This window comes from Saccharomyces paradoxus, chromosome XVI, assembly GCF_002079055.1.
Source record: "Saccharomyces paradoxus chromosome XVI, complete sequence".
Classification (NCBI taxonomy): domain Eukaryota; kingdom Fungi; phylum Ascomycota; class Saccharomycetes; order Saccharomycetales; family Saccharomycetaceae; genus Saccharomyces; species Saccharomyces paradoxus.
Window position 1 is genome coordinate 121,583 of NC_047502.1, and position 14,099 is coordinate 135,681.

General features: G+C 38.6%; 6 protein-coding genes across 6 annotated transcripts; 4 read left to right on the forward strand and 2 right to left on the reverse strand.

The window, feature by feature from the left end:
* Window positions 1-269: 269 nt before the first annotated feature.
* On the forward strand, window positions 270-1,748 carry PCL8 (Pcl8p; the record flags this gene model as incomplete). Its single annotated transcript, XM_033913663.1, has 1 exon — window positions 270-1,748. The coding sequence occupies one exon, from the start codon at window positions 270-272 to the stop codon at window positions 1,746-1,748; it is 1,479 nt and encodes a 492-aa protein (XP_033769554.1).
* A 467-nt stretch (window positions 1,749-2,215) lies between these two features.
* On the forward strand, window positions 2,216-2,925 carry SAR1 (Arf family GTPase SAR1; the record flags this gene model as incomplete). Its single annotated transcript, XM_033913664.1, has 2 exons — window positions 2,216-2,243; window positions 2,381-2,925. The coding sequence occupies 2 exons, from the start codon at window positions 2,216-2,218 to the stop codon at window positions 2,923-2,925; spliced, it is 573 nt and encodes a 190-aa protein (XP_033769555.1).
* Window positions 2,926-3,127: 202 nt separating this feature from the next.
* On the reverse strand, window positions 3,128-6,679 carry BMS1 (GTPase BMS1; the record flags this gene model as incomplete). The annotated part of the gene is made up of 1 exon (XM_033913665.1): window positions 3,128-6,679. The coding sequence occupies one exon, from the start codon at window positions 6,677-6,679 to the stop codon at window positions 3,128-3,130; it is 3,552 nt and encodes a 1,183-aa protein (XP_033769556.1).
* Window positions 6,680-7,333: 654 nt separating this feature from the next.
* SPAR_P00600 (uncharacterized protein) lies at window positions 7,334-10,627 on the forward strand (the record flags this gene model as incomplete). Its single annotated transcript, XM_033913666.1, has 1 exon — window positions 7,334-10,627. One exon carries the CDS (start codon window positions 7,334-7,336, stop codon window positions 10,625-10,627), a length of 3,294 nt encoding a protein of 1,097 aa, XP_033769557.1.
* Window positions 10,628-10,901: 274 nt separating this feature from the next.
* On the forward strand, window positions 10,902-11,909 carry CBP3 (Cbp3p; the record flags this gene model as incomplete). The annotated part of the gene is made up of 1 exon (XM_033913667.1): window positions 10,902-11,909. The coding sequence occupies one exon, from the start codon at window positions 10,902-10,904 to the stop codon at window positions 11,907-11,909; it is 1,008 nt and encodes a 335-aa protein (XP_033769558.1).
* A 144-nt stretch (window positions 11,910-12,053) lies between these two features.
* Window positions 12,054-13,676, reverse strand: THI6 (bifunctional hydroxyethylthiazole kinase/thiamine-phosphate diphosphorylase; the record flags this gene model as incomplete). The annotated part of the gene is made up of 1 exon (XM_033913668.1): window positions 12,054-13,676. One exon carries the CDS (start codon window positions 13,674-13,676, stop codon window positions 12,054-12,056), a length of 1,623 nt encoding a protein of 540 aa, XP_033769559.1.
* Between the last annotated feature and the right edge of the window lie 423 nt (window positions 13,677-14,099).

Consider the following 14,099-nt stretch of genomic DNA (forward strand, 5'->3'; position numbering starts at 1 on the left):
GTATAAAAAGTAATTTGAGTCACATTGTATTTAGTAAGAGATTAATAGTATCAATTTGCCTTTGATTTCCATTTCACCGCCCTGTTAGGAGGGAGCGGCGCGGAAGGGCAACTGTAGGGAATTTTGCTTTGTATTCCCCTGTTTAAGATCAAAAACAACAGAGAAGGATCCCCGATGCAAGAGACGCTCGGGAGGTCTCTGTGTTTCACTAGGTAATGGAGATATCAAGAAGAGTTTGTTTGAGGTTTTGCAGATAAACAAGAAGCAGTATGGCTAATGATCAAGATCCCAACAAGTCTCTCATTAATGACGTTTTGGCCCGGAGTATGTCCGAATTCTACGATGATGACGATGATAACGATAGTGACATGTGTAGGGCAAATGATGAGGGAGAAGACGTCTTTGACCTTCCACTTAAGGTAGGTGTATCTCAAAGTAGGAACTTTTCGGAAGTAAATGACGTTTTGGATCCACTTTCTAGTTTGCATGGTCCGTCCAAGAAGGTCAGATTCGAAAAGCAAAAGCAGCAAGAGCAACATCAGCAAATACGTAATGACTTCAATACAGATCTCAACCTGAAAAGCCCGTCCAGCAAAAAAATGGGGGTAGAACAGCTGATCCAGTCGGCCAACGAGATCAATGATTACCTAGCTAACAACATTGACAAAGTAAATAGCTTCAACTCAGAGCTTCTGAGCGGCAGTGGCAAATTGCCTGGGAGAGTAAAGAGTGATACAGCGACTCAAGGCACCGGGCGCTTAGATTCCATGTCCAACTTTGCCCTTAGCGACACCGAGTTGGACAATGATGACGATAATTATCTTTTGGATCCCCTTGCAAATGCCAGCTCTACTACTTCCACAGTGGAACACCATGGTTATAGCTTATTAGACAAGGCTTTATCCGCGTCTGATAAAGAAAAAATATATACGAATAAGGTGAATTCGAATAGTCAGATAGACACTGATAATTATTCTCATGAGAGTGAAAACACTACGAATAACGAGACAGATGAAAACGAGTGTTCAGAAGTCCTCGACTACACAAAATTTGATTCTTTCCCCTATCCTCCGTCCTCCGCCTCCAATCAAGAGCCACCAGATTTGAAGGTGCTAAGCATCGAATGCGAGCAGGAGAACGAAAAAGAGCTACGACGAATATCTTTATTATTGGATCATTACAAATCGATACCGAAAATACCTGATTTGTCAGACGATGAAGCTCTATCTAAGTTCCGTGAGAATATTGAACTAATTTTACAACTATCTAAGAAAATTAGTGACAATGCGAACACTTTAGCCATTTCCCCTGAGGACCCTCAAAAATTTATTAATTTTGTGATGAAAAACCCACCTTCGTTATCATTCAGAGATTTTATCGATCGGATCCAAAATAAATGCATGTTTGGCGCCGTAGTCTATCTTGGAGCCACCTATCTACTTCAACTAGTATTTCTTACGAGAGACGAAATGGATGGTCCCATTAAGCTGAAGGCTAAATTACAAGAGGACCAAACCCATAGGATCATAATATCTACAATACGAATTGCCACCAAATTACTGGAGGATTTCGTTCACTCACAAAACTATATTTGCAAAGTGTTCGGTATCTCAAAAAGACTGCTGACCAGACTGGAAATCTCCTTCATGGCGAGTGTTAATTTTGATGGATTGATGATTACCTGCGAAAAATTGGAAAAAACATTGCATATTCTTGACGATACAAGACAGGCATTAGGAAACACATAATCGTCGCATATGTATTATGCAGATTCATTTGTTCCTTCCCTTATTTCTTTTTTATAGTATTTATTATTTACATAATCTTTTTTGGATGTTATCTTATTTATTTTTTAACGCAAAGAAAGTAATTCCGCATAAACACGCATGAGATGGAGCTCAGTAAGTGACCTAGAATAAGCAGAAGCCTACAAAAAGCCCCTGCAGAGCACCATTTCTACAGTTTGCGCTCAACATGTCGCGGTATTGCACGTTGTATCGTTCTATCATTATATCGTATACGCCCGCATTACCCGACAACTCCGTCTGCAACGCGTTGACCAGAAAAATTGAACAAGAGCGCATAAAAACCAAAAGGAAACAAGTTACTTGTCAAAATAGTTACCATAATGGATCCTCTAGAAAGGCAAACAGTAGATTTATTTCCCCTTTTTTTTTTAAAACATCCCTATAATTAACAATATAAAGTTGGAATAATGGCTGGTTGGGATATTTTTGGTTGGTGTATGTTATCACCGTGTTCACGTTTTTCGGATGCTTTGTTTTATTCAATGTGGTTAACATTGAATGCTCTCAGCTCAAGTTCTATTTTTCCTCTTAAAAAAAATTACTTTCTTTACTAACTTCATTTTATTGTGCAGTCAGAGATGTGTTGGCTTCTCTTGGTCTATGGAACAAGCATGGTAAACTACTTTTCTTGGGTTTGGATAATGCCGGTAAGACCACATTGCTTCACATGCTAAAGAATGATAGATTAGCAACTTTACAGCCAACATGGCATCCAACTTCTGAAGAATTGGCAATCGGTAACATTAAGTTTACAACTTTCGATTTGGGTGGCCACATTCAAGCTCGTCGTTTATGGAAGGACTATTTCCCAGAAGTTAATGGTATTGTATTTTTAGTCGATGCTGCTGACCCTGAAAGATTTGATGAAGCACGTGTTGAATTGGATGCTCTATTCAACATTGCTGAATTGAAGGACGTTCCTTTCGTAATTCTTGGTAACAAGATCGACGCTCCAAACGCTGTTTCTGAGGCTGAGCTGCGTTCTGCTTTAGGATTATTGAACACCACTGGTTCCCAAAGAATTGAAGGCCAAAGACCAGTTGAAGTATTCATGTGTTCCGTTGTTATGAGAAATGGTTATTTAGAGGCATTCCAATGGTTATCTCAGTATATTTAATTGACGTATACATCTATACCATTTATATGACATTCGCACGAATTCAACAGCTTTGTAATAATCAACAAAATTGCATAAGATGCGACCTTGTAACTTTTGAGTTCAGCATTTCCACGATCATAGTTTATTTTTAGACTAATAGATCGAATAGATGTATGTTACATTATATATATATATATATATATATATATTGATTGGAAATCTATCTCCTCGTCTTACGTGGACGAGATTCGTCTTCACCATCCATGTTCGTTCTCTTCCCATTCTTAGAGAAGTATTCTTTCTTCTTCTCCTTATCCCTTTGTGATTTTTCTTCCTCCATCTTGGCCAATTTTTTCAATCTTTCCCTACGTTGAATAGCCTTCTGTTCCTTCCTCTTGCTGTCTTTGGCTTTCGAAATCGTCAATACTTTTTGAACAAATGATCTTGCCTTCTTTTCATCACCACCTAGCACCACGGCTCTTTTAGCCATATAGGTCTTCTTCTTTTGCGGTTTCATTTGATGGATTTGAGACTTGAATGGTAATTCCTTTTGAACAGCCTTGGGGACCTTTAGACCATTGAAGTGTCTTTCTACACGTTCTATCTTTTGGTACGCACTGTCTGGATTTGATGGTGTTTCCAGGTTCATAGCAGCCCTTATTTGACCTGTCAATCTTAAACCCTTCCACTCAGTTTTTTCTTTCAGCAATAGTGAAGTAACAGGGTTATAGAATTTCTTGACGTGAACAGGGTACCAGGACCTTAGAATTACGATATCACTCATCAGGATTTTATCTTCAAAGGCTGCTCTAAAGTGACCCTCAGGCTTTGAAAGTGCTCTTTTGATTTCACCACGGATACCTGAGACAGTTTTGATTTGTGCACCCTCAAATCTGGCGACTTCCATAGCACTTGAAAACATATCCTTTATAAAGGCAGTATTTTTGAAAATTTTATATGGAAAACCCACTAATTTCAACTTCTTCACAATTTCAATATTAACGTCTATTTCTTCAACGATACCTGTTGCTGCAATCCTGAAGCCGTTCCCGGTATCACTATTAGCAACAATTTGAACACCACAGAAAGGTGTGTTTGGAGAACACAAGGGACCATAGAAGGCGGCATTACAATATGTATGTTCCGGAGTATACTTCAACATTCTGGTTCTTGTTCTAGAATCAGTTGTTGTATAAACTGGTAAAGTTTGGAATCTTCTCCAACCTAAGGACAAGACCAGTGGGTCATTTGTCTTTAAGATCTTTTTATGCCAACGGTGTCTTCTCAACCTGGCTTTGACAATACCGAACTTTATTTCGGTTGGCAATAAACCACCCATAACTATGGGAAATTTTGGATTGAAATTCTTGACAAATTCCATTGGGACTTTCTCGAAGACGATACGTACATAAGAACCGGCTTTGAAACCTTCAATTCTTTGACGTTGTTCTGGAGTCATTTCTTGGTATTCTATATTGTTGATTTCTAATTGTTTCGATATCTTGGCCTTCTGTAGTTCATACCATGTATCATATTCATTGTTTTCATCATCTTCTTTGAAGTTTTCACCTTCTTCTATCTCAAACTGTGCACGTAGTTTTTCCTTCTTTGCGGCATTCAATTCTCTTTCTTGCTCCATGGTTAGATCCTTTTTCTCTTCCGCATCAAAATTAGTGAATGAATTGTCATCTTCTTCTTCATCCATATCTTCATTTTCATTCTCATCTTCGCTTTCTTTGCCACTGTTCTCTTCTGCACGTTCAGAATCGTTCCCATTTTCTAGATCTTCGAAATCACCGTATAGTTCTTCGGCATCTTCATTGGAGCTTGATTTTCCTTTATCACTACCTAATATACCAGCGCCAAGAAATCTGTCTTTAATTGTATCAACGGTCTTCCATTTTCTTGCTAATCTTTCGAAAGTGTCAAAATATGGGACAAACTTTTCTAAATCAACTGCGTGTTCTTTGATATCCTCTTTTATAGCAGTTTCATCTTTTTTCTTGAAGAAGTCATCGTCAACATCTTTTTCAATATCACTTTCGTGTTCACTATCATCGTCCTCGCCCCTCCACCTTCTTATACATTCTGCAGGTGAAATGTTGTCCATGTATATCAGCCTACCGATATTCCAAGTCCTTTTCTTATTTTCAGTTTTCTTCAGCTTGTTCGCCGCTGTTCTTTCCCAAGAAAATTCGTCTTCACTCTCTTCAAATTCAGAATCTGTTTCTAGAGCTAGTTTCTCAGCACCCTGTTCATCGGTATTGTTGAAATCAATTTCAACCATCCTTGGTTGGGAGCTCTCCATGTCGTCATCATTTGTGTAAAGCTCCTCATCGCTCGGTAGATTATCAATATCTGCATCTTCGACCTGGACTGACTTACCATAAATTCTTGGTTTTCTTAAACTGGTTCTTCCCTTGCTCTTTCCTTCATCCCCTTCAATACTTTGTTCTCCACCTTCAACATCCATGGCTTCATCACCGGCGACTTCATGAAGTTCAGTACCGTTGCTAAACAATTGTAAACCAACACCATCAAATTTCTCTGCAATGCTTTGTTCAACACTTTGTAAACCTGTCATGAGTTTTTCTCCTTCACCCCTTTCTTGGCCAGGGACAAAACTTGGCTCTTCATTTTTCTTCCCAATATCAATATAAACAGCATCCTTATCCATCAATACACCTCCAACATCGGACATTGGCGCATATATCAATTTATCTTTATCATCCAATCTTTTACGTCTTCTTGTTGTAGATGCAGTAGTAACTTCCCCACTAGCCTTTGCTTCTTCTTTCATTTTTTCACGTTCAAAATCATCCAGTTTCTGTTGGTAAAAAGGTGTTGGACATGGATCTGGTAACTTCTCGATCTGTGCTATTGAGAAATCACCGACACCAGCAATATGTACCCTAGTTCCTGGGGCAGATGGTAAAGAAGTACCATGCAAATAACCATAGAGGGCGACTCTGCGATCGATTTGCTGTCCTTGAGTCTCTATTAATTCCGGATGAGTTAAATCTGTGAACCTATCAGCCAGCATATAAGGATGTTCGTTCCTCCATTTTAATGGCCTGAATTTCATAACAGATATAAATCGTGAAAGATTTAAAATCTCCCTATCAGGATACCTTCCATTGATCACACCAGATAGGTAAAATAACTTTGCACCTTGATAAACTTCTGTCCAGAACCTATGCTTTAATCTTTTCTTGGAAGCTCTCAAAGTCGACTGAGATTTAAAGAGATCAAGATGGGTGGCTACACCAAGTACTCTCGGCATACCGTGGTGTTGAGCAATATTTAAGAATTCCATTGTTTCCATTTCAAAACCGAAATTACCGTCAATTAGTAAAAGAACCAAGTCGGCAATCTTAGCAATATCAATCATCGCATTCAGGTCATCTGCAGGGCATTCCAAAAAAGTTAATCTTCTATGTTTACCAGAAACAACAGTAATAGGACCTTGAATATCATTCAAAGTGCTTTTTGTCATTCTCCTTACTAAGGACCGGATCAAAGTAGTCTTACCTGTTCCCGGTGGACCTACGACGGCGATGATAAATGGAGGCGGATCGTCGTCAGGGGTACGATCAACCATTGGAACGTGCAGTTTTCTCTCGTTCACATCACTTGACCTTTGCATAGTTCTCGCCATCTTACCTGGAGCTGCTACGGCAAAGGCCTTTGCGTTATGGCCCTGCGTATGCAGCTTCTTTTTTGCTGTGTTCTTCTCCTTCGCCTTACGATGCTGTTTATTAGACTGCTCCATTGTTTGCGAATAGCTTAGATGGTTGTGGCAAAGAGTACTATAGTGTGATATTTTCACCTTAATAGTGTATATACTTTCCTTGATTTTGAAGTTTTTCACTTCAGCTCATCGCTTTGAAAATTTTTTATTTCTACGGACGTTCGAGTTAGGCGAGAACAAAAAAAAGAAAATCTCATAGGAAGAGATAATCTAAACAATGAAATCATGAATGATCTAAAATATTAGCATAGATATCCGCAATATAGCTTACATGTTCCTCAAAAAAAGTAGGTCTACTTGCTTAATTTTTGTTATGACAGTGCTTAAGGTCTGCAGTTTCTGAGAGTTCAACACATGCGCTTTTATTTTACTTGAAGTTTTTGAAGAGAACGGTGACGAGATACATAATAATACTTCCCCGAATCAACATTTATTTGTATTGATCCAATTTTTATATGATAGTATCATTTAGCGATTTGTATTCTGTATATTTTTCCATCTCTCTTTCCAATATGGCATGCCCAGTTTTCTCGTAACGCGTCATTCAATAGTGAACATGATGAACTTTGTAGACGTTAGCTGACCTAAGCAGTCGATCGATAATTTCTATCCAGCGAAGAGCACTGTCTTTGGTTTTATTTTGCTTCTGGTTGTATTTCAGATTACAAAGGAAGAATGGTTCTGCTTAACAGAAAGAAAATACAACGTCATGAAATAAATCGGTCTGCTGATTCCACCTGTGAAGCTGCAAAGGTAATAAAAGAAACCGGAGAACATCTAATTGATTATGATAGTTACTCGGAAAGACTAGAATTTTATAGAAGGAATATTTTCACTTGTGAGATTAGTGGAAGAGATGCTCTCTCGTATTTCAAGGCGTTAAAAAGCGAAGAACAGCACCGCAAAAAGGTCAATTCTCTCTTGCCAAAAGAACTAAGGAAGGCCATAGCAAACTTTGCAAATTTCAACCCGACAAGGAAGGTTGAATATCTCGTGGACAACACATTCCAGCGTTTTAGTAACCGTTTCTTTATAGGCGACACGGTGTGCTTGAAAAGCATGCAAAAGAAAGAATTATTTACTTATAAACAGAAAGAATCTAACTTGCTAGGACCTTCAAGCGTTGAACCCAATGACACATTGTTCTTCGTCAAGGATGTATTTCAGTATAACGAGATGACGAATAGCGAAGTGGAAGAAACATCTGCCCCAAGATTGTCACTATATTTAATCACAGAACGCCTGAACCAAAAACCTAAAGGTATAGCCCTAATTGTAAGCCAAAACGAAATTAAAAGGCCAGAATCGCACTTCTCGAAATTCATAATTGCATGTTTTCTTAATGAAATACTCATAAAAGTATCAAATAAGGAACACGCACCATGGAGGGTGAAACAAGAACATATAGAAAAATATAACGTTAACCCTAAATGCCCTGCTAAAATGGTCAAGTATTTACCAGCTGAAATGGGCTCATTTTCTTCCAATCTATACACACCTCTCACTATACCGCTAGAGAAAGATGTTGAACCTGGTGACTGGGAGGAAACATCACCGTCCATAATGCAGAAAATTGACGACGAGATTTTGGGCACATTTGGGCACATTTTTGATACTGCGAACTTCAATGATTACAATTCTTTGAAGGGAAGTATCAAAGACAAGGAACTTCCATTCACAGGACCATCGACACCATTTGAAAGCATCAGTTACTTTGATAGCTCCTTAGAATATAAGAATATCGATCGTAAATGGTTTGAAGAGTGCAACCAATTTTCAACAGAACGATTATTGGTTGTGTATCAATTCTTGAGCTCTTTCGGACCTTTTATTGGTCTGGAACATTTTAATTTTGATCAGTTTCTTACTACTATCAAGTGTACCTGTCCGGAAGCTTTAGTAGATGAATACGTCAAAATAAACTTTGTCAATGTCGACCACAGCAAAGACAGCACCACTAACGAGAGGGCAAGAAATGATATGTATAACCAAGTCACTATGGGTAACGTATCCCAGCATGAAAAATCTAGCGTCCTTAACGTGGATGAGAGTCACCCAATACCAAGCAACTTCACCAGAAACCAGGAAATGAGGAAATTTATAACAAATAAAAGTACAGACTCTTTAAGGTATTCCATTTCCAATGGTAAGCCTTTGAAAAATGAGGGTGTGGATTTCCGTTCTAATGAAAAAGGGTGTAAACTTTATATTGAAATAGTTTGCTCGTTAATGTGTTTGGTGGCGAATGAAAAAAGTGACTGGAATTGTAATATGATGGAGAATTGGACTGGAGAAAAGCGAAAGGGGGAGGGAAACAAAACTGCAGCCGATATAATTACAGAAAATTTTTTGAATTATGGAGATACTAGCTGGGCTAAACTTTTATCCAATAAAGATTTCAAAAACGGCAATTGGCTAATCTGTTTGCTTGGAATAATGCAACAGAATACGCTTATAACTACATATAGTGATATTGCAGAATGCTTCACAAAAAAAATACTGCCTTTATCTATGAATTTTGATAATTTAGGCGAGGTGCTTTTGCGTAACTTTCGCAAGAGATTATCTATAAAAGATAAAATTGATGTTTTATGGCTTCTCGTAGATTTGGTATCCAATTTCTCGAGCTATGTTAAGGAGTTGGTAGATGGAGTACCGAAATTATACAATGGCATCCGCTTAGAATTGGATAGTGCAAGAAAAGAGTATAACGAACTGAAAGAGCAGCTAAAAATTTTCACCAAAAAATACGCACAGCTTCACAGTTACCCACCAATGACCCGACATGCATTAGATGAATATAAAGATAAGGTTAATGGGTTTAAAGTGAAAATGGCATATTTAATGGAAGACGTCGCCTTTTTAGAGGCAAAATTGATTCAAAACGATATTAAGAGATTAGAAATTTTAGGTAAAGATAGAAATGGAAATCGATATTATTGGATGGATTCGAACGGGTCGCCCTCATCTATAAGTCAAAAAGATGAGTGGCATTATAACTGCTGCTTCCTGTGGGTCCAAGGGCCCTCTGAACCTGATGTGAGTTTTTACTTAGATGTGAGCATAGATTCTTTGAGAAAGTGGGAGCTATTGGCTAAAGTAAAAGGCACTGTCTGTGCAACAAAAGAAGTTTTTTCAGTATTCAGGTCAGCGGATGGGTCGTACTATCAAATCGATCAGTGCGAAAATTCCATGATAATTGATTCAAACGGCATTTTAATGCAATCAAGTATTCCGATACCTATATACCGAAAAATAATATCAGAAACTCCGGAGAAGCTCTTACTCTCCTCCCATCAATGGGCTTTCTTCGAAGATACAGAAGATGTACACATGTTAGTAGATAGGTTGGACGATTTAGGAGAGAATGAATGCCAATTGAAGAAAGCATTGACATCCAAAATGGATCGTATTGAAGCGGCATACAGGCAACAGGTCAAAGTGAAAAGGCGTATTGAATGTGATAAGACCTTCAAAAGAAACAGAAAACTTTTGAAAACTAATGAGTTTACATTGGCTGACTTAAAGAGAACTGAGACAACTTGTGCACCTAATGGCCAAAATTTTTCCAACATGGAGAAGCTTGCCAAAAAACTATCTGGGGTAAAGAATGATCCCATTTCAGAAGGAATTTTCAAAGACGTAATGCGCCTTGGAGAAGGCGAAAGAGCACTTCTCAGAAAGCACCAGAGTCTACTTTATCCTTTAGATTTTCATTTCGAACAATTAAGTACAATAGATCCCAACCTTATCGTTGAAATGAAAAAGGAAAGGCAAGAAGAGCTTCTTACGAAGCTTTTAAATCATCAGAGATACAAGCATATCAGTTATACTTCAGGATATGGAGTAAGTTCCCAACGGGCCAAAAAAGCTACGCACCTTGACGTGCAGGGTATGTTGGAGGAGATAAAACATCAAATTATTTCAAGACGAAGAGAACGAGAAGAACTATTAGAAACAAAGCTGTAATTCAAACCACTCTCTCCGTTACGTATAGGAAAGTCATTACGAATATTTTTCAGTATTTAGTTTGTATCATCATCGTATAAAAATTGGCCCTTTCAGGGTGCCTGACTGGGTGCCTGGCGGGAGTAGTATATAGGCTTTACCCGGCATTCTTTTAAATTCATTACCGACAGGGAAAAGAACGTCAAATTTGGTCCTTGACAGGCGCCTTAGTAAGACTAATTCTCGACAAACTCTATGACCTCTGTAACGATCTCTTCAACTGAATCAATACTTGATGATGTCAATCAATAGATTTACCTCAGGTCGACTCCCTGTCCTCCTTAGAAAATCCTCTTTTTATTATCCGAGAGCTTATTTGCATCAAACGGATGTTTTCAAGCAAAATAAAGAAGCTCTGCAAGATTCGCCAGAGGTTTTAGCGAAGAGCTCACATTTAAATTCGAAACCACTAGATGTAAGCAATAAAGCGCCTATAAAAACTGCTCAGAATAAGATCCCCTTAGCTCATAGTAAGTATGAATCGTCGAAGTACGAGCTTCCCAAATGGAAAGAAGCCTTGGGTGAACTAGTAATTCGAGCATTCCGTTTAGATATGGATAGGGTGAGAGCAGGACCCGTTGCAGGATCTTATTACTATAAAATTTGTAAAGAGCAAGGTTTACAATACGAGGATGAGCCATTATCAGAAACCGCCAAATACTTTTACGAGGATTTGAAGCTACCACGTACTTTCTCACAATGGTTCCAAATTACTATATTGCACGAGTGGATGCTCTTTGTACGTATGAGAGGTATGCCCTTCAAGTACGGCAGAAACTACCAGCAAAAATTGGTGGATAGAACATTTTCTGACATTGAGTTGAGATTATTCGAGGAAATGAAGGTTAATTCTGGTAGAATTGCTGATCAATATTTGAAAGATTTCAACACACAATTAAGAGGTGCGATATTCGCTTATGATGAAGGATTTGCCACAGATGATGCTACACTTGCAACAGCAGTCTGGAGAAATCTTTTTGGTGGGAGAAAGAACATTGATATGGTTCACTTGGAATCTGTTGTGAGATACATTTATTCTCAACTATACGTTCTAAGTAGGTTATCAGACAGAGAATTTGCCACGGGCAAATTCAAATTTGTTTCTCCTGGGGTGAAGGTCGAAAAGCTTACACCAAAGCAAGAGGAAGAGTTGAAGACTAAGACAGTTGCAAAATACGAGGCTTTAGACAAGGATCCTAAGACCCTACCGAGCGAGAGAAGTAGGCTGTCATATACAAATTAGGCAACTAGTTGGTAACTTCAAAACCTGCGGCAAGATTTATTTATTCTTCAGATATTATCCACACAAATCCCTTAAGTTTTTTTCTGTTTATTGGATTTCCTTCTTTATTTATTCATTTTATAAAATCATTACGTTGTAAATAGTTTATTTGAATTTCTTCAAAGAAGCGGACCAGTTTTCTGGTTTATTTTCATGGAATAACTGGTATAATGCGTCGATCAATTGGACATGGAACGAACCACTTCCTTGGCAACGGGTTGAAGCCAGTTTACCAGCCGATTTGTATAATAGGACAGCACCAACCACAGCATCAAACAGATTTCCAGTAGAATCTAACCCACCAATAAAAGAAGCAATTGTAGAGCCAAGCGAACATCCACTTGCAGTTATGTCACCCATGATAGGAATTGGACCATCTTCAATTATTACGCATGGAAGATCTTCAGCGGTAATACCTTCTGTTCCTGATGAGAGCTTGTAATCACCGCCAAAAGTGCCATCAGCAACACAATCAAACTCACCCGTACAAACAGCAACAGTCCTGTATTGGAATGCCACGATTTGAGTTGCGCGCGCAAGCATGTCGATGTCAATTTTTCCGCTGCTGGAGTCGACGCCCTTCATTTTATGCTTATTCAATTTGGCTAGGGACAGTATTTCACTGCAATTACCCTTTATACAAGCAAATTGGCCATAAGTGAGTAAAGTGTTGTTCAAGCAGAGCCTTGTTTCAGTGGCACTGTACCCAACCGGATCAAAGGTGATGGGTCTGCTAACTTCATTATAGGCATTAATTGCAGCTTTTAGCATCTCAATAGGAGCCACTGATCCAGTATTCAATAGTAAAGAAGAATTCGGAATGCTTGCTAGTTCAGATACTTCACTTTCGATTTCAGACATGATAGGGGATGAGCCTAAGGCTAGAGTGACATTGGCACCAAAATTTTGGTGAACCTTATTGGTAATATGTTGCACTAGCGGACGATTGCTTGAGACTTGAGAGATAACGCTTTGAATGGAAGCTGTCGTAGGAAATGCATTATTTAACTTAAACTCAACAAATTGGTACTTGTTTCCATCTAACAACCCTCTTAACCTCTTAGTTGCTGCACAGGCGTTTGGGGCGGCCATGATATCGCTGACCAATGAGATACCGTCCAACGATCTCTTCCCATTTGAAGAAACGCATTGGCAAAGAACACGCTGAATATTATCAGGATGAAGACCACCAATACCAACCGTTCTACACCATGTAGCTTTGAACTCCTCCAACGCATCCAAAACAGCAATCGCACCTTGAGGACCCATGGGTGATTTTTTAGGGTTCTTCTTTGTCAATGTTGGAAAAATGGTGCCAACACCAATATAATCTACCATATCTGGCCCCCATTTAGCCAACGTCTCTACTTCAGAAGGCTTACCGACACTCCATCCAAGAATTTTGGAAGGACCCAAAAGTTTTCTTACCATTGGGATTGGCATGTCCTGCTGGCCCACATGTACCCCATCAGCATCAATTGCCATAGCGACATCTATACGGTCATTGATGATTAGTGGAACATTATATTTCTTACATAGCTTTTGTACTTCCAAAGCCTCTTCGATGAAATTCTTCGTCTCAGTATCCTTTTCACGAATTTGAACTAGTGTCACACCATTTTTCAACCCAGCTTCAACCTGAGAACACAAAGTAGTTCCCGGTGGAAGCATGGTGGAATCTGTCACCAGATATAAAGAGTAATCAACTTCATCCTTAGCAAATACCATTTTTCGCTTGTTTAATTTGAAGGGGTTCGAGTCAGACTGTTTTGACCTTGCAGATCATGGCGAGATCGAAAAGTTGGAGCTTATATCAGTATCAGTAGGTTGGTACGTCAATGCTATAAATATATATATAATCTTAATTTCCGAACACCTGCTACTTGGGTTCTTACGATTGCCTTTTTTTTATAATATGCATAAATTTTCCTGCCCTAAAAGAGTGAAGAAAACCTTGACTAGCAACTTTTGGCTCCTAATATTTTAAGCTGTTTTTCAACACGCCCTAGCTAATTACAGAAAATACCCTAGTAGTAAATTTCTTACCGTATATGACATTTACACATATTAGACCAAGATCACATATTCCATATTCAACAAGTGTTCAACAGATAGAGGTGAAATTGCCGGGCCTGGAAACTATCATTTTTA